General features: G+C 39.4%; 1 protein-coding gene across 3 annotated transcripts in view; it reads right to left on the minus strand.

The window, feature by feature from the left end:
- The window catches only part of CXADR (CXADR Ig-like cell adhesion molecule), a 34,740-nt gene extending 14,434 nt beyond the window's left edge, over positions 1-20,306 (minus strand). For all 3 annotated transcript variants that reach the window (XM_062002500.1, XM_062002492.1, XM_062002483.1), the window contains exons 1-5: positions 20,192-20,306; positions 3,498-3,664; positions 2,826-3,030; positions 2,298-2,453; positions 149-271 (exon numbers count right to left, since the gene is read on the minus strand). In XM_062002500.1, coding sequence (XP_061858484.1) covers positions 149-271; positions 2,298-2,453; positions 2,826-3,030; positions 3,498-3,664; positions 20,192-20,255 — 715 coding nt within the window. In that variant the 5' untranslated portion in view covers positions 20,256-20,306. The remainder of the gene's footprint in view (positions 1-148; positions 272-2,297; positions 2,454-2,825; positions 3,031-3,497; positions 3,665-20,191) is intronic.
- Positions 20,307-20,773: the final 467 nt, after the last annotated feature.

Genomic DNA, 20,773 nt, shown 5'->3' on the forward strand with positions numbered 1-20,773 from the left:
CAACATTGAGGGAAGCAAAGACTTGAAGTGGCAACCACCAGTTACACAACAGGGACAGTTTTTTTAACCTTCTAGGAGTTCAGAGAAAAACAGTTGTTCAGTTCAAGTACACAAAACACTATGTGACCGTTACACAGAAAGCACTTACGAGGGGTGACATTCAGCTCAATGGAACATTCATCTGTGCCAACTCGGTTTGCGGAAACACAACTGTATGTACCAGAATATTCCTGAGAGGCATTTTTCAAGAGAAGTTCCCCTGTGTTTCTGTCTACAAACAACAAAAGACAGAAATTTACCATTTTCTGAAAGGTAATTCCAGATTCAATACTACAGAATCATTAATTTAGCACATAGATTAAGTCCTAACTAAAAAATACCATATTAAAAATATCCAAATAAAAACAAATGCCTATTGTAATGCAAAATACTATAATTTCTAAAAGTCTTTTACAATGTTAGAAATTTACTCCACAGCATTTGACTTCAATATTAAGCCTAAAGACTATTAGATCTGTGATGAAAACAGATGCTTAAAACAGACAATTGTCTCCTCAAAACACAAGACTTCTAAAATATAAAAGATAAACTGCATCCTAGAAGTACCTCCTCCTCTTATTTTTAAAATGATTCTACTCAACCAGCTCAAATGTCTGCAAGAATCCATGCTCAACAAGAGGTGGATCTAACCTGATGCTTCTCCAGTAGGTGACCAGTTAAGTCTAGCTATGCTGACAGAAGACAACCAGTGAAAATAAAGATGACTTCCCTTAGGGCTTTCAAAACCGTCAACAGCTAGCTTTGTGAGATTCTACTATATGAACTTCAATTAGCTTGCATACTTAAATTGCCAACAGATTTGCTATCAGCACTGCAAGAGACCATATCACAGGAACAAAGAACTAGACAAATCCTTAGCTCTTCCTGCTGAAGTTAGGTAGCACCTAGACTCTCAAAAATATGTTCTGTGTCTCAAAATGTACATTCACAAGCCTCCTAAATGCATTGTTTTATTGAGTTATATGACACTTTTACATACTTCCTCACTCACTCTCATCCAGCACTGATACTGTCAGTAGATTTTTTTGGTACCATGAAAAAACTTGGGATGTGGAAAAAGAAGGGGTGTAACAACACAAGAAGTTTATGGTTTTGAGTGGTATCGAGAAGGACAACTGTTCACTGTCAAAACAAGAAGTGAGAGATCAAACAGTACTACCAGGAAGCAAGTTCAAAATGAAGAATTTACATAGCTGATTATGTAGGTTCTTATGTAACTGATTTTTAGAGACCTACATTCTAAGATATTAGATTCTAATAAACTACAAAAGCTTAAAGGAAACTGAAGTTGTTTTCAGAAGTCCATCTTTTGTTTTAAATCAATTATATTGAAGACACACTTGAACTTCCTGAGGCATAAACTATAAGAGAGCCCTATGAGGAAGAACTACATGATTTAAGTCTCTCTCTCCCTAGACATCCACTTTGTTTACTCTTAGACACATGATACCACTTTGTCTTGCATTCACCACACAATACAAGTTAAAATATGTCTGCTTGTAAGCAGATTTCTAAAACACTTCCATCTGCAAGGTAATACCATCATTTTGCAGTTTAAAGTTTTCAGAACTACAAAGACCGAGAATTGGTACTGAGCAGTATTCATTAAAAAAAAAAATTCAGAACAACTTTCACAAAAGCAAAACCCACAAATTAATCTTCTACAATTAAGTTCTCACAATAAAAATCCAATAGCATCAGCATAGTCATTTGGAATCCACAAGTAAAAATTCAGAATATAAATCTTTCATGTAGGTCAGCTCTTGTAAGAAAAGGCTAAGCCTTCTCTGTTACTCTCTATAACTCTTCTTCTAAAGACAAGTAACACTTGTTAAGCAAGTTCTGTTACTTATCAGGAAATGAAGACCTTCGTTCAATCTCTAATAAAATTCAGCTTCCCTGAAGGCAGCTCTAACCATTAGTCTAGAGTCTGTTCTGACTCTTCTCTACTATTCACTTGAGTTCAAAAGCAGAAAGAGAAAAGCAAGAAAATTCACAGCCCCTGGGCTCAAGTAAGAATGATTCTGCAGCCTAATGGTTAGAATTTCAACTTCAAGCTTTAAATATTTCCAAGTATGAATAAGAAAATAAGCACCAGCTTGTTTCAATGTCAGTTTTATTTCCCAGTGAAAGGGCAGAAGTGATGCTTATCTCAAGTATTACCAAGCATGAGATGCTCACAAGTCAACCAAAAACACACATACTAGCTTTCTTAAATCAATAAAATTTGACAGTACTCATCACAGAAGTAGCAGGAAGTTCCTGTGTGGTAGATGCTCTCCTCCACATATATGACAACAGTGGAGATCCTTCTTGTGATGCACATTTCAAAGTAATGTCTTTTCCAATCTCCTGTGATCCTTCAACGGAACATTTAGTTCTTGCTGGTTTTACTAATAAAAAAGTATAATTTAATTAATAACAGTCAGAATCAAAATGCTTACTAGTTGTGTTCTAGTAGGTCAGTGCACCTTGTTAAAGACAACACATGTGCAACAAACCATTTCTCTGGAAAGATTTTTCCATGACATATAAGCCACGTGTGGAATTTGTAAAAATGTTTGGAATAACGAATATTATTCCACTCATTCCCCAGAGCAGAATGATGCAAACCTCTCTCAAAGCCTCAATAAAAAATGCATAATCATACATTCAGTATGTCTTTGACAACCAAGCCAAAAACTTATGTTGGGCAAAGACAAGATCAAATAAAAAAACCAAATATTAAAAAAGTCAACAAAAATTCAAGAAAAGCATTATCTTACCCAATACAGTCAACTGTATTTTTTGGCTTTGAACTCCAGGAGCCTTCTTGACTTTGCACTGGTATGTGCCAGTGTCTGCTGATTTTAAATTCAGGATATCCAATGAACCATCACCAGATTTAGGATCAGGATCAGTAAACTGCATCCGCCCAGTCGTAGCACCATAATACTTATTATAAATCCTGTCTACAGCATACATAATTATCTATTAAAAAAAAAATATTACTCAGAAATTCACTTGGCATGTAAACATTCAAAACCATTTGTTACTTAAGATTTCACAGTTTCTTTCTACTGTTTTAAATAATCCCAGAAGTACAACTTGACTAAATGTCTCAGCCTCCCAAAATATTACCACACAGTACTCTAATGAATACTCTAGCCAAACACTTGCCCAAGTAGTTATGTCAGCATTGACTTGTAAGTGAAAGAAAATTTTTTACAATTAGTCTAATCTAATTCTGTAAAACCTATCTACTACAATGAGTCATTGTACTGATAAGGCTTACAAAGAAAGGGAAGAGTTAACTAAAATACTTACTATCTTTAAAATTAAGTCATTATAAATCATTTTTCAGTCAAGAAAATAATGCAGGTAGAAAAGCATAGTTCCTATGTGTTGACCTACTCAAACAACTGAATTAACACTGTTCAAAACAAGTCTCTACTTACTATTTCTTCCTTCTTTTGATTATCTGCTGGTATCAGTACCCACTCAATATCAAGTGGGCCTCCATCTTCATCTGAGAGTACAAAAGTACATGGCAACGTAACACTCTCTCCTTGTGCTTTTTCAAACGATCGGTCAGATGAGGTTATAGTTAGGCTTCTTGTTAGGCCTAGAAAAACATATTTTTATGTTTTAAAAAACATTTCACATGCAGTTTTCACCATAAGTGCTCTTATATATATATTAGCATACATTCAAATCCATCATATACTTTTCCTGTATAGAAACAATGACATTAAGTCAGACTTGTCACCGCTGAAGAGATGTCGTGCAGTGTGTTACTGAACATAACGCAAAGTCACATACCGTTGATTCGGAATCATAGTCAAGAGGCAGTTACATCTTTCAAACCATACAATCTTTTTGTACATCTTAAGTCCCATAGGAAGCCAAACCAAAAATTATCAGCAGCAGGTTTTCCAAGTTAATAGATATTAGTTATTACCACAACTCCCTCACTGTAAAATGAAAGCATAGGACAGCAATAAAGTCTGCCAGAATAGACAAAACTGCTGAGTGAAGTCCTGGGTTACATTAAATTAATTTATTTGGATGCCTTGAGGTATAGGCTATTCTACCTACAGGAAGCAGACAAATTAATCCTTTCCAAAAATCTCAATGAGATTTTTAGATTTGTTCACCCTTTCTGCTTGTCTGATCCCTCAATAAAGGCTGTGCATCCTTATCGGCATGCCTATAAGCAAAAAATATTTCCAAACAACAAATTTCCTCAATTCAGGTCAGAAAAAGAATCTATATAGTGGCACAAATACTTAGTCAAAAGGCCTGAAGCAAGATTCCCCCTATTTTACAACAAACACAGGCTCCCCTCATCAAGGGTAAAGACTCACATATCAAAGTCAGGAAGTGGAAAGCTCTCTTTGCTCATTATGGAAACAGGTTTGGCATTCGTACATCCACTGTTTTGTCCCCCTTGCTGGGTACCAAGCTCAGATTTTCAGTCAATTTAGGTAAGTTGCTGTCCACCATAGTTAGTCACACAGATGTTACCACAGCCACAACAGATGCAAGACCACAAAAAGCCCTCAATTACACAAAAAATTATTGTAAGCAGTGCATTTATACTCTGACTTGCACTTCTGCAGTAGCTCAGGCGATAATCTAACTTGCACTTCTCCATATAGCAGAGGTTGAAGTGCATTTCTGCAGTAGATCAAATTGCAACAGCTATTCTTCTACCTTACTAAAATTTTGCTCTACATCAAATCTTTAGATTCTCTTTCTGGTGTCAAAACAAAGGGATTTCTAACAGCTATTTAAAACAAAAACAAATAAACCCCACACTTACGAATGGCATCAGACATACTAAATTCTAGACAAATGCCTGTAAGAAAAGACCTTCACAATTGTTAATTACATACAACTACAAATTAGGCAGGATTACTTGGCTTCCTGTCATTCATGGTATTACTTCGTATGGCATTACCTTCATTCCAGGAAACAAATCCAACAAACAAAACACCAAAACATTTAGATGCACTGTTTCTGACCAAACCCTGTACATCTTTTCACAGACAATTTTAACAGGTTTGTATCACCTATTTTTTGACTACAGTAACCATATCTGAGCAACTAGTTCTCTGCTACTAGGCTGAACTAATACTAATTCCTAAATCTCTATGACTTGCCACAGATGTTATCCCCTTCTAAAGGATCCTTTCAGATTTCCAAGCATACAACTAGCCATTCCAAACCTCTTAAAAAGGTCATTTAACTACTGACATACGTTACAGGGTAACCCTTAACTTTGGTCAGCTTTGCATGAACAAAGACAATATTACTACCTAGCCACCATCTCTAGAAATAGGTAGATTCAGAGTATGTTCATGTTTACATAAAGTACAGCAGCAAAGAATGCAAACTCATCTGTTTTCCAGTGTTTTCCAGTGACTTCCATATTTGTCTGTTCCTTTCTCCCCCACTGTCTCATCAGAGAACTGTAATACAATACTCTCACACTCATCTCCAAACTGAATTTCTGCATTATCATTTTACTATATGAGGTGAGATACTAAATTGAGATGAAGTTACAAGTTTAGTGAGTAGTGACAAAATACAATATTATGTTACTTCCTTAAAAGCCTCAGATTTACAAGCTGGGAAATGAAAACGTTTCATTCTGCAGTAAGAGTTAATCACTGGAGCATCTCCAACAACAGTCAACTTGCCATTTGAAATTCCGCAACAGAGGACCACAAAAGACATTTCCTTTCTCCTCTCTGCCAGGGGACTTGATGAGGATTTCCCCAAGTGTTCAGTAATCCAGGTAAGATGAAAATAATGACACCTGTCACTACACAGTGGGTAGCAAATAACAGAAGTCATGCTTCAGAGATGGTATGACATATCTTTACTACTAAGAACTATAAATCCTCCAATTTTTAGTTGACATCTGCTGAAATACGAATGGCCAAAACAATCTGGACAGATAAGTATTCATATGTTGATTTTTTTTTTTTTACTAATTTTATAAACAAACAGGATTTGTACAATTAAAATGTTTTATCTCCCTCTTCTGCCATTACTTATCTCCAAATTTCAAACAAATACAAAAGCAGAAGTAACAGTCCAGTGCAAACAGAAGTCCCTGATGTTATTAATTTGTTCTGACACAGTACAGAAGTGTATTTCTTCATTGCCAGACAATTCCATGTGAGTATTGTGTCAAAGCGGACACTACAGAAACTTTCTCATTCAGACAGTGAAACACAGAAAGAGACACTGGGAACAGGGAAGAAAAATTACATTAAAACCTGGAAGACACAATTCAAGGAGGCTAGGCTCCCCAAGTCTTGCCTATCACCTGGTAGATTGTTTAATAAGTGTTTTAAAAGCTACAAACGGGAAACAGTTCAGTCTCAGCTTCTACCACAACACTTATTTCTCTGATCTAAAACATATGAAACAACATAATAACTATAAGCCAAGTAAAAGCACCATCCAACAGCCTAAAATGGCCTTCCAGAAATTTATCCCACATAGAAGATTGTTACCAAAATTGAAACTTCTGAAGTATGAATAGTATGTTCATGCACATTGACTGTACGTAAAAATGTCAATGAAGGAGAAAGCACGAGAACCTCAAGCTAGCTCTCAACAATCACTTAAAGCTTGCAGCACACATTAGTTGGTATGAGAGGTACTCAAACATTGGTCTGAGCCTTCCAATTCTCAGATGTTTCATAAATCTCAATTCCTTTCTTTCTCACTGCACATCTCCCAACATCTCATTTTTATCATACTAGTGCTCCAATCCTCTTCTTATGCTACAAAAACAAGCGTATAAACTCATTTTCCTCTTTTTTTTTTTTTTTTTGGTCAACATTAGAATGACAGGCAGAAGCAGAAAGTATCTCAGTTAAGACAGAAGTCAGAGCTGGCTTTGAATGAAGCATTAACAATGTGAGGGAGTGGTACGTAATACTAGTTGAAGAGTCCCTTTCTGCCGAAGAAATGCACGTATCTGCTGCTAGACATGCTGATGAAGGAGTTTTGGCCAGATTCATCACGTTACAGAGACTGTAAGTGTCCTCCAAACCCTGCACTATTACTTATTAAACCATTACTTCTCATATTATTATTACACTGCTGTCTTCTTTTGTTTATCTTCCTCCTCCCCTTAACTATAATCTACTCACACATGCACCCATGTTATTAGCAAGAGAGACCTAGAATGACTAGAGAACTTCAGGGACAAAGGAGGATATAGGACCCCAAGTGAAATTTGGTCTCATTGCTCTTTCACATGAAGGGGAAAATGCTTGTGGAGACTACTTCCTCCAGGCTACTTATGGAGACATACCACTGAAGAAGTGGTATAAGCAGTGTTTTAACTTCTATGGCTTATTTTTAATTGTAGCAAACAAATCACTGCAAAGCTATAGCTATAGAAGCATGCAACAGATTCTCAAAGAGACAACTGAAAACAATCAACACCAAAGTGCACCTGGTCCAAATGCATGTATATCATCCTCCAAATATTTTGGAAGGACACATGCCATATCCAGTTGGGGCAAAAAGAATGAGTGAACCTTTGTAACTGGATGCAGAAGAGACAAGTACCACTCCTGAAAGTAGAATAGTAAGTATTTTCCCTTATAAGAGTTCATCTCAGAAGGTAAGAGGTAGGTCAACACACATTTTGGATTCTGAGCACTCAGATTTACATTTCTTAATGTGGAATAAAATATTCTTACTCTGGGAAATTGACCCTAAAGAGCACTGTAAACTATATATGCATGACTGAACAAGTTTTTCACATGACTTCTGAAGGGGTGCAAACCAGTATACCATCTTTTGAGAAACTGTATGACCTTCTGATTGTATGAGTATGCCTTCAAATATTACTCTAGGGGAATGCAGGTCAGTAAACTATATTATTAATATTTTTAAGAAATTTAAGACATTAAGAAATAGGGAAATCAAATGTTTGACAGAATTTTATAGAAAGTGTTGTCTAGAATAAAAGAATATTCAACACAAAACAGAAAAATTGAAATAGACCAAAGCTTTCTCGATTCCAATACAGAAACAAGCAGAACTGTGACGTATCCTAAAATTAACAAAAAGCAAATTTTCATTAGATGAATTACTTATGCATTTAATATTTTCTTATTCAAATGAAAAAAAGTTACAAGTTCAGGATGCACTGAAATTCTTTTAGATTGCTGGCTTACACAAATTTAAGAGTATATTTAAACTTGGCATGAATGTTTCTGGCATCAGACAGTGCCATGTTACAAAAAGATTTAGTAACTCAATAGACACAGTCCCTCCCTAAATGGGTAGTAACAAGAAGAATAAAACCACTTTGAACAGCAGAAAGGATGGTGGCTGATACACAAAGGGGCTGGAGTAGGGGAGATGTACCACAAAGGCAGCACTGCTGCCAAGATCAGACTCATGTCTGAAATGGTAATCACTAAGGAGCACAACTGCAAAGAAGCACAGACTGCTTCTACGTCCATAAGAGATGTTGCTGTACTTAAAGCCATATGTGATCCATCTGCAATCAGACATCACACAATACTTCAACTTCAGTAGCAGGCTCTCCAAGAAACACCTTGTTTGCCAATATCTGCTTTTAAACAAGGAATGATTGTAAATACATAAGTGTTTTTCTTCACAGAATTCAGGCCCTAAGAAGTAAATAACAATGACAACCACAAACAAATGTTAAGGCTGAGACGCGAGCTATAAAATATACTTGAGACATTTCAGCTTAGACAACTCTTTCAAATACAGATGATAGATGTACCTGTGATCAAATCTTTTCATTTTACCAACTTCAGTCTCAAGATCCACCTCTTTGCCATCCCCATTTTACTTCTGAAATTACATCTTATCCACAGTTAAGCTCCTACTTTTTTCAACTAGCTATAGTGATATTATAAAGCAAAGTTCTCCAACTCTTCCCTTTCCCACTCAGAAGTTCTACAACTCCTCATTTCATAACTGCATTTCTGAAATATGGCTCTGTAGAATCATGAAAGTCAACCTAAGTTTACACTCTTGGCAAGTATGGAGTACACACCAAGGTAAGTAAACACTGAGGAGTACCTAGATGAGGGCGACTTCCCAGTGTTTACTGGCACAATACAAGAAAAAAATTAAGTCTCTATGGCTGAAACCTCCACAAGAAGCCACCATTTCACAACTTTCTCCTGCTTCCTTAGCACATAAAACCTCAGTATCTTCAGGTGATGCCAAAACAAGCCTCTGCAAGGCAGGGCACTGCTAATGAACTAACTGGGTTAAAAGCTGCCTTTGCAACAATAAAGGGAAAAGAGTATTTGACATTACTTATTTCAGTGATTTTTACAGCATCTGGGAGCTGAGTCACATCAGCACAGCCAAAATGGTCACAAGCTGCAGTTCTCTTATCATGTTTTGACACGGTTTGTCATAACTTATTGCACCACAAACACAATACCAGCTTTACCAGCGAGACTCCTAAGGCCTAAAAAAGCCTAGGTTCTCAGGTTCAGATCTAGGTTCTCAGTTACAAGCATCTTACCTACAACAGCAAAAGCATGGTCCCATTACAATCATAGCTTTCGGGAACTTGTCCCAAAACATTGCAAAGCTTTGGTGCATCTAGCTCTCCACATGTCATAAACCCTACAACTTCTGGCAAGCATTACCGAAACACTAAAGATCCCGAAAACATCATGTCCCAGGTTCTGCTGAGGTCTAACACACATTAAGGCAAAGTTAATGCCCCTTCATTTTCTGTGGAAGTTATATCAGGCTTCAGAAATTCAGGCTGAGCAATTTGGCAGGGCAAAGAGTGAAAGGAAAAGGGTCAATTTCATTTTTTCAACCAGATCTACTCATACTTCTTTTCTTGATTTCACAGTTTTTCTATGGGACAGTTGACATGGAACAAGACAAAGGTTGCTAAAGAGTCGTCTTTAGCTTAGTACACACTAAAGGAATGATATCAATAAAGAAGAAAGCCAAAGTTTAACAGAAAGATAAAAAAAAACAGTTGTTTTCCTCTTAGAAAGCAAATTCCACAGATTTGTGGACATTTCATGAGAGAACAGAATTCTAAATTTCTCTTTTACAGTCAAAGTACACAGATATTCTCATCAAATGTTTCAGGACAGAAACCAAAATACCTATTTTGATTGAGCTAAACTCAATACACATCCTATTAATTTATTCAGGCACATAGGTACCAAACAATACTTAACCCTCACAGCAACTTCATCTAAGAATAAGACAAGGGAAAGAAACAGTAAGCAACAGACAATGACCTACCAAAAGGTACATAATTATGCAGCAGTGAACACAACAATAAAAAGGCACAGAATTAATGCACATGAATCTATAGCAGAAATGTACCCAAATAGCAAGTCTTGATTTAGTACATAATTGCAGAACCTTGCAGGGAATTCAGATTCTCATAACCCACTGCTGATAAAGGCAAATCACAAAGCTTTTTCTAACAAAGAACATATTGTCCTGCCAGTATCGAAAGTGTTAGCCTTAGTGTTTGATATGCTCCACAGACTACATTTTTCCCATGCTTGATGCTCTAACTGTAGTTACCATAAATGTTACAATGCAAATTTCCTATAAAAGCACAGTTAACAGTAAAGGAACAAAGAAAGGACAAACCAATCTCATGCCATCTTAGCAAAAACATCGTGTATCATTCTACTCTGTTTGGATTGGGTCTTTTTGAAGTTTGAAAGAAGATTAAAAATCTTGCCTCTATACTAGCGTAAGACTGCTAGGCTGAACACTGGTTAATCCCGAAAGATAGAGATTTAACAATCAGACAAAAATGTTCAAACCTGCATATCATACCTCCCAGAATAGCACTAATCAGGAGTCACAAATCTTATTGAAGTCCTTCTATTATGCAGAAAGGATTCACTTTATGGAGACAAGAGTCCACAAACTCTTTACCAGGTCTTCACCGCAACATGCTCCCCCTGTTCCTAAGCCAAAAGCTGCTCCTTGCTAAACCAGAACAACTTCCTAATCCATTTAGTCCCAGACTAAACACAAAAATAGTTCTGGAAACTAAAGTCATAAACCAATTTCTGGAGAAAAGAGATTTGAGTTTTACACAGATACAGTGTTAGCAGAGGCAAGATTTCAAATCTCACATATTTCACCTCAGTTGCCTTAGCAATAGTACAATGAAGCTGAGTGACCCAACGCTCAGAGCTCTGCCATGGTTAAATTTTCAGGACACTTTTTCTACAGATGGTGTAGCTAAAAGAGTTATGTGCATCAAGAAAGGTTCTGCTATAAGATACAAAGAGAAGGCTGATAAAACAGCAGTAGCACTTAAAGCAAAAAAAACCAGAAAAATCGTGCAGATAAGCTTAGCAAAGCTCTACCATCTGGACAGCCAACTCTGCTGCTTTTGGATCTCAAGACAATGGGCTTGTAGTCCCAAACTTCACTTCCTCTGAGGAACCCAAGAGAAGCATCGTTTTTCTAAGGCATATTTACTGGCCAGTCTCGCATTTGTCTTTACCTGTAATACTACAAATGTGACATTACTTCTTCAAATCATGGATTTATCTTCTCCCAGCATATTTATGACTTGTCATTTTTCATCTGCTTCCAAAATTAAAAGAGGACTCCACTACTAAATCTTACATTCTTTTTTATACTGTCTGATTGACAGACTCACAGAAGAAATACATTTTTCAGCAAACACTGATATCTGACCAATGTCAAAACAGTTTGCCACTCTAGGCTCACCACTACTGTAGAACAATTCAAAAAGACCTATTCATCTTCAGAATACCACAAAAACCACCTTAAGGATCGCTGCTTCAAACAGAAGCCAAAGCTGAAGTAATCCTGCACTGGTCTGGCCTGAAAAATCTAACAAAATATACCAATTTTACAATAATCCTGAAGTTACTGAACACCTAGTAGAGTTCACCCGAATCCACAAATCCTCTGTCAAATCATATAAGGAAAAAAAACCCACCTTAAACCAACAGGAAACAGGCTAAGTATACTGCTTCAAAGACAGGGGAAAAAAAAAAATTACTCTTTCAGTCTGAGTGTATTCAGACAGCATTAAATTAATAACTAGTTCTAATTCACGTAGTGTCACATACCCATGCCCCAGTTTTAACTTAATTGTGCAGTAAGTTTTAAAGTTACTCATCCTGCCGATGTAATTTAAAAAAAAAATCTCAAGACTTATAGAAAGAGAACTGCAAATATCACCGACTCTGTACATACATAGCATGAGCTTAATTTAATTCCTATCTGCAGTTCACTGAGATCAGCTGGAATAGTTACAGAACTAAGAAAATCTAAAAATTGTGGGCTAAATCTTAACTGATATTTTAATTTTTCCCTCCCTCCAACTTTCACTTTGTCCCTGACATCCCCTTTGCTTTCAGATTCTATCCAACATCTCTTTCCTTTTACAACTGTCCTTGTGCTCCTTACTTGTTCAGCACATTCTTGAAGCTTTGTTGTTGCTAAACCCCAAGTCACCAGCCAAGTATCCTAGCAACTGCAGCAGTTGATGACCTTACTCAAGAGGGACGTGCTTATCAAGTTGAGAGAGGGAGCATTTGTATCTCATTACTGAAGGAAAAGATACAGTTTTGGAGGAGGATGACAAAAGGAGAGGGGATACTGTAACATAAATTGGTCTAAAGATTAATTTTAAGTACAGGAATACTGTTTACCCCAGTATCTACAGACTTCCATGAGTTCTGAGTTTTAATGCTTGATCAAATTTAAACAATCCAGCATTGCCTAATTCAACCTGTGGTATAAGCGAATGACAACTAAAACACATACTTTGGACTTGCAGAGGTCCTGCCCTTCTCATCACCAGGTTTGATTCCGTCATCTCCCTTTACACCAGTACAACACTTCATGCAAAAAGGCAGAGAGCCAAACTGCTAAAAACTGACATTGCATGGAAAGTTTTGCTTTCTCTCTCCTGGTGGGGTTTTACAAACACAGGTCCATCAAACACAGGGTAAGTCGCAAGAGCACAAAGTCAGAGAGAGAAAAGCTGGGAGGTTGCCCTTGCCTTGATAAGGGTTTGCTTGCGCTGCCAGAAGTCCTACCCACAAAAGCGATTTCACAGGACATCTATCCCAGCCATGCTCCTGCCAGCTCTTGCAGCCACGCTGGGCAGCCACCCAGTGAAACTCACCCAATAGGAAAACAACATACAAAACTTTTTTTTTTCTCAGTATCAGCTGAACGGATTCTCGTAGCAATTACACAACTCTGCTCTGACATGAAGAGGGAACCCAAAGCCTTTACTCTAAGTAACAACAACCTCAACAAACACATAAAAGTTACACCAGATGTAACCACATCACATCCGTAAAGCAGCTAGGTGTAATGTGAAACTGTACCTTCAGATTGTACTTAAAAGCCATTAAGGAACCACCTAGAATAGTGGTATTGCAAGGATAAAATTAAATGAGGGCCAATCACTACAAAGATTTTTTTTTTTTATCCAAAGCAAAAAACCCCAAACACATCAGAACTCAAATCCTAACACAACTTACACAAAAGTCTGCCTGTTCTCTACCACGTCGACAAAATTGCACAGGTTGTTTTTGCTTTTAGCCCTGAAAGTCACTTATTTTCCCATTACAGATTGATACTGAAGGGCTTATCCAGTCACTAGCCAATCAAGTCACATGGTTCGATTTTTTTTTCATGTCAATTTGACGGCATTGAATAGGAAACTGAATGAAGCAGCTCTTTAGCAGTGTGCATGCGTTAGGCACATCTGTCAGTCAATGCATCGGGAAGTTAAGTGCAATTAAACACTTCAACTGAGCAGCCATATTATTTTCACTCGAGTAAAAGGGTTTTGGCTGTTCCAAGCGACTGAACAAGCAATGCTTTTTCCTAACGCATGCAAGTTTTTCATTAAGATTTAAAAATATTTCATTCAGATTTAAAAATATTTAATTCAATAGTACGGAGTGGGGCATTTTTGTTTGGGGTTGTTTTGTTGTTGCTGTTTTGATTCTTTTTCAAATGAAACGGTGAAGCATCGCAATGACAGAAGTAAGTAGCTATCTGTCTGTTTTTGCTTTCTTCCCTCATGTAAGAAACAGATAGAAAAAAATAAGCTCAAAGAATTAGAATATCCACTCCTAAACAGCCACAAAATTAACTACTCATTTTAAAATTTAGGGAGGCTTTAAATATATATACACACTCCCATTATTTTCACATCTTAAAACAACTGAGACGAAACAGTCCTTGAACTGTTAAAACATCTAAAAGGGACTGAAAATGCAAGATCAGTGAATACATTAAACTTCAATTCCCTGTACAAACTTACTCTGCACAAGTTAAATCAGTTATGAATTCATGAAGTTCTCATTCTTCCTGCTACACACATCAAACATTTATTGTTGATTAATGATCTTTCAGCACATGAAGCATAGGTTTTAGCTACAGGGTACAAAAAACATAGAAAAAAATGTAGCAGCAAGTGGAACTGCAAAATTTCTGACCATCAAGTACCTCAGATGCTTCTTAAAAGCAGCTAAAGGACATAACAGCACTGATGAATGGCTCCAGCCTACAGTCAATATAGCTCCAATTCCTGCCTCTGTCACATCACAAGTTTTGAATATATGGTCCAATCAGTAGGTGATGAGAAAAAAAGAAATCAACATCTAATATACTCCACCCAAATGAGCCTGAGGTTCCAGATAACTCTCTTATTAACAATTTTAACTCAATCTCATTGAGTTGGATCAGGAAAACAAACAGGTAGAAAACTGGTATTAAAAAAATAGTGGTTTTCTAACTTTGAATCTCTCTGAACTGTCTCACTATGAGCCAGATGAATATCAGATACAATAAGAAATAGGATGCAAAAGTATCTTTGAGGCAACATCTAGACTATAAACCGACTGCTTCATTTAGCAATACAGTCAGATTCCCCAGTTAAGCTCCCCCCAGGCCAAGGTTATACAGACATTTCCCCTATGGGAGAACACTGATCAAGAAGAATGGATTGTCCTCCTAATGTTCTTCTGCCATCCCTCCTGCCATTCAATCCTGCCCCATAACAGAAAATGTTGTTGGCAAAACTCTTCTTGTTTCAAATCATGCTATCTAGCTTGTTAAAAATATTGAAGTTTTAAGCAGCCTCAACTAAGACCCACTCACCATGCACACACACAATCAAGGCAGTTGTGCAGTAAAGGAAATGACCAGCAAGGAAGAAGGGGCTACTTATGTTCAATCTGCTACTGAAACAGGTTTCCACAGAACTGTAGCTTCACTGGCATTTAATCCTGTGGTAGCAGGCTGTAGTGGCTCTGGCAAACCAGTAAAAAAGAATTCCTTAGGAAGAGAGAGAAAAAAAGGCGCAACTAAATTGATTGGGGGGGGGGGGGGGGGTAAACCACACATTCTTACAAGCAGGTGAGCCACAAAACTGCTGAAATTTCTCATTTTTAATGTTTCACATACCTTCTAAAAGCACCATGAAATTGATCAGATGTTGCAACAAGAGCAAAGAGAGAATCTGCCATTAAAAGCTTATGAATGTACACAAGCGACAAATTATTAAATTAGGAAGTATGATGAAACAGTATCAGCCCCCCCACAACTAGTTACTTAGTCTGTAGAAGCCTGTGGACACTTTGGCAAATGAGTTTTAAAACAGCCCAGTACTGAGGCAGGTTTAAAGATACTTACAAAAAATCTCCTGAAGCTTAAACGGAATCAGTAGCAAAGCATAGAACTGCTCATACAAAAACATAAAGCAGCAATAGAAGCTAAACCAGCTATTTAGGAGTGGTAGTTTCAGCTTTATATTTAGCAGATTCAGCTTTGGAAAAGGCTGTGACAAGCACTGGATGTGAAGACAGGCAGCTGAAGTTTGATGCAACACAGTGGAAGTCTGCACAAGGTTTGCAGGGAAGAGTCAGAGGAGATGAAAGCCACAAGCTATAATAATCTCTGCAGCAGCATTTTGAATGCATAAAATGCCTTCCGATAAACACAGATTAGTTAAGGCAAAATTACTAATTCAAATTTTAAGGCATTTCTGGTTAAAGTTTTTCATACTTCTCGAAAAATTAAGATCTGGGAACCAGAAAACCAGTCCTGAACTCCAAGTAACTTTTCATGTCAAGGGACACTTACGAAGAGCTTGAACCCTAAAATGAAGCATACCAGCTTTGGCAATTAAGAGCCTGCAATGGGAACGCTTGCTAAACTCCTGCGGTACTCAAATTTCTCTCTCAAATTCTGTAAGATCCTGTTGCATGCATAAAAACATGGACAGGCTTAAGTTCCTTATTATACATATTTGACCAAATGCTGACTTACCGTGTCTACATTAGGTTCTGCTCCTCCATGTTATTGGAAATATTTTTGCAAGTTAATGATAGGACAATAACCACAGACTTCTTTCAAAGCTAAACAGTGCGTTACTCAAAAGTTTAATGTTCTGTTAATAAAGCACCATACACTGCAGAATTTCAATATAGTACAAAACTGCCTCCTACTACTGTTGGGGAAAAAAAACCCAAAACACCACAATAAAAGATAGTACCATATATTATAGAAATTCCTGCCTACTTACGTTAAAAATCTACTCCATTTGAGCATTTATGTACACAGCACTACTGTTTTGTATAACATCTTCTGAAGACTAAATGGATCACTACATATGTAATCACTTTTCTATAGCTATACAAAGATAGATACTAATCTGGCTACATTAACATTTCATAGTTATTAAAAGTTTGCATTCTCTATTACACATTATTTTAAAGTCGAACGGTCATAGGTCACTATCATATTTGTTAAATCAGAATCACATGTTAGGCGCCTATATTTATTCTCAGCCTTGTAAAACTGTGCACAAACACAAATTTGCTCCAAATGGAATGAGATGGTATCTCCAACACTGTATAGTCAGGAAAAGGTTACCACTATATGCGCAGTCCTTCTGAAGTCACACTATCAGCAAACATGTGCTTGGTGCCACTGACAATGAGAAACAACTGTCTTTATATTAGCTCTTGAGATGATCACATAGTCCAGAAAGCTTAGATTTTTTAAAAAGCCCCATACACCAGTTTCCACATCCACAAGACCTAACAAAATGATGCACCAGCACTTTACATCTTGATTGAGCTTTGCTCTTCAAATCAGAAACCTGTTTTGCCCTTTGTAAAACAGTTTATTGTCAGTTATCTCAATAAAATATTTCAAGATCTGAAGAGGGTCATTGTTTCTACTACCTAGTCCAGGATTTGTGATGTCAGCCATAAAATCTTCATTAAGTCAAGCAGAATTTTCACATTTTGGGAATTCCCAACTACTTAAAATTACTAATCCTATGCAGCTACAATACATACCAACAGACCCTTCAAATGGCCATGAAATTCTCCCTCAATAGTCTTGGAGTGCATTTTTAGATAGCAGAGCATTAGTACAATTAAAAGACCAGATATGAGTGCAGAAATAGCCATCCAAATGTAAATTCATACCAGAAGTCTGCCAGACAGCAGAAGACTGAATTTCACTAAACCAATCTGTTTTGTGGTCATCTTCCAGGAGCACCAATGCAAGAAGAAACTGCCACAAGTCATTTATCAGTTATGTAACACCAAGGCAGTCACTAGAATTAATTCATTACTAATTAGAATGATAAAGCAGAAAAGAATTGTTCTACCCGAGTACCCTGAAACACTTAAGGATGAACTCTTCCATTTCTGCAAAGGAAAGACAAGTTCTCAATTTGGTTATTTATGTCTGCAAAATTGACCTTAAGAGCAGGATTAAACCTGAGTAGAGTTCATAAACAGTTTAAATCTACTTCAACACATATAGCCCGATTGTCTGTCCAAGGTGTATTTTGTACAGTCATGATAAGCCTCTTATTCATACAAAATCAGTTATCTTGAATGCTCTACGTTTAGTGAAACAAGGAAAATAAGGCTTACAGGAGGGGGGTGGAAAAAAAAAAGCTATAAAAATAGCACATAGTGTAAGACTTAAGATTATTCCAGCACCATAAATGCAAGTAAAGACTTCAGCACCTACATAATCCTCCACTGCCAACAGTTTTCACTCAACTGCACAAACACTAGTTTCCTCTAGTTTGGTCCATATGGAGAACAGAAACTTACTGACATCCATTCCCTCAGTGAAGGAAGTAGTCTCTATCTCCAACACAGACTCATAAATATTAACTCAATATGACTGGAGAAAAAACCCAAGCAAGATCAGAGGATGTACCAACTCCTCTGACATATATATTTCTAAATTATTTCCTTCAGAGGACAGTGACATTTGTATGTCTTTCAGGGTACAGTCATCCAAATAACCCTGCAAAAGATATTCCTAACCAAAACACTTTCTTCACAAAGTCATCCAGTTTCACAAGTGACATCTGAAGACACCTGTATACTTCAATGGAGAAAAAGTATAACATTTTATTCTGATTTTAGATTTCCTCATATATTAATTATTCCTAGCTCTACAGCATCATAGCCTCTGATAGTCTGGCAGTGATCCAGCTCATTTACAGTACATAGAAGTCTACTCATAGCATGCTTTTTTCACAGCTTTAGTTCGAAGAAGTTTCAATATGAATCTTAATCGCTAACCCCATCAACCAAACACTAGCAACTCGCAGTACATATACATTATCTATCTTGTTTTTACCTCTGCTCAGAGAAATGTTAAAGCAGGACTACCAATTATCATGCAGGAGATTAGAGTTCATCATTCCATTATAGGCACAGAATGTTGATCCCATGAGTAATTTCCCAAAACAGCAGTGGTATCAACAAAGGCATGCACATTTCAACAGGAAACAAAAAGTGTCCTCCTGACACGGCTGACACACGTTTTACCATGAACCCCAACCTCCACAGGTGTTTTGTCATCTTTTGTAGTTTCATGCAAGTTTGGCCAACTTTAGTGGAAACTTCCTTTTTTGAAAGATATGTTCAGGAAACATTAACATGGCACTCCAACGGAATTCACTACAGGAACCTCGTAACAATGTTTGAGATGAAAAACGTGTGCCTACTTTTTAGTAGCCCAGGCACGTTCAGTTTTGGTTTGGGTTGGGTTTTTTGCTGTTGTTTGTGACTATCGACTCCTTTGTTTTCACTCAGTAAGAAAAACAAGCGAGGTCAAATCTATCCAATGCTTTCCCCTCACCCTTGAATTGTCTCGTGCTTTTCTCCAGAGATTTCAATCGTGGCCATCGAGTGTGGGACAATGGGGTCACGAGGGCTCTCTGGGAGTAACCCGCCCCCTCTACCCCCTCTACAAACAAGATCAACCACACAGTTCGATCCACATACTACGTACACGTGCAGGGTTTTGTTGAGAAGATTAAGTCCTATTTTTTAATTTTGGGGTTTTTTTTCTCTTCTCCCTTCGGTTTTCACGCGTGGTGCTCACTCGGCCACGTGCCCGCATCGGGAGCCGCTCCGGCCACTGTCTTGCCCGCCCGCCTGCCCTCCTTGCCAGCCCCGCACACCGTGGGCCGCTCGCCCCGCCGGCTCCCGGAGTGAGGCCACAGGGAGCGACACCGGGCGCGCACCGCGCCACCGCCGGGTCGCGCATAGACCCCGCGGCCGCCGCCCCCCGAGGAAAAAGGGACGCCAAAGGAAAAATACGGGGCTCACGGCGGAGCGGGCGGCCGCCAGCCACGCCGAGGGCTGCCCGGGAGGGAGGCAGGCGGGGGCTTTTGGGAAGAGGAAAAGGACAAACCGCGGCCAGTGAACAAAGCCCAGGTCGGCCCCACAGCGTGCCGCAGCCGCCAGCGCCCGCGCGGGCACCGCGCCTCAGGCGGCGCTCCCCTGCCGCAGCTGTGGGTGGGCAGGGGCCGGGCGGCAACGCCCGCCCGGGACACAAAGCAGTGGAGACGGGGCATCTCTTCCAGGCGAGCAGCCTCCCATACGTATACGACGGCGTCCGCACGGGCGGAGATGTGGCGGGGCAGCCGATCACTGCGGGAGCCGCCGGGCGATGAGCGGCCCCCTCACTGCCCCTTCTCTTAACCCGACAGAACCACCGCCACCCCCGCCATCTCCCTCCCTCTCTTCCCTTCAGATCGATGCCCTCCCTTGCACCTGCGCCCGGCGCCCACCTGCGGAGCACAGCAACACGAAGGACACCCCCAGCAGCAGCGGCGGCGGCAGCCGTGGCTCCATGGTGCGGCAGACGAGCAGCACCGGCAACTCCCACCCCACGACTCCGGGCGAGCGGCCCCGCGCACCGCCCAGCAGGTGAATCAGCCCCGCCCCGTCACTTCCGGCCGACACCCGCCCCAGAGCCCGCCCCCGGCACCGGTACCTGCTGCCGCCCCCTCCCCGCCCAGGGTCGGTGTGGAGTCTCTCGGGGCTGCTGGTTTTCCCCAGCATGGCAGCCCGCTCCCGCACACCGTGATGAGGGGTGGTCTGTGCACTCCGCAGGGGTGGCAGGGGCTCTCCGCGCCTCACCCGTCACGGTGCCCGCCCGCGCGCCCGCCCGCCAGTGGAAGCGGGACGGCGACTGCCCGAGTGCCCAACGACCCGTGCGAGCGGGCGAAGTGCGTCCGTCATGGGTGAAGGGCCAGGCGGGGTGTTAACAGCGCGGTGCGAGTGGGCTGGGGTCGCGGGTACCGTTCCCGTCGGGAGTTCGGGCCCCCGCTGATACCGTGAGCACCGAGAACACCGGTCTTCCTCAGTCC

The sequence above is a fragment of the Colius striatus genome, chromosome 1 (genome assembly GCF_028858725.1).
Source record: "Colius striatus isolate bColStr4 chromosome 1, bColStr4.1.hap1, whole genome shotgun sequence".
Taxonomy (NCBI): Eukaryota; Metazoa; Chordata; class Aves; order Coliiformes; family Coliidae; genus Colius; species Colius striatus.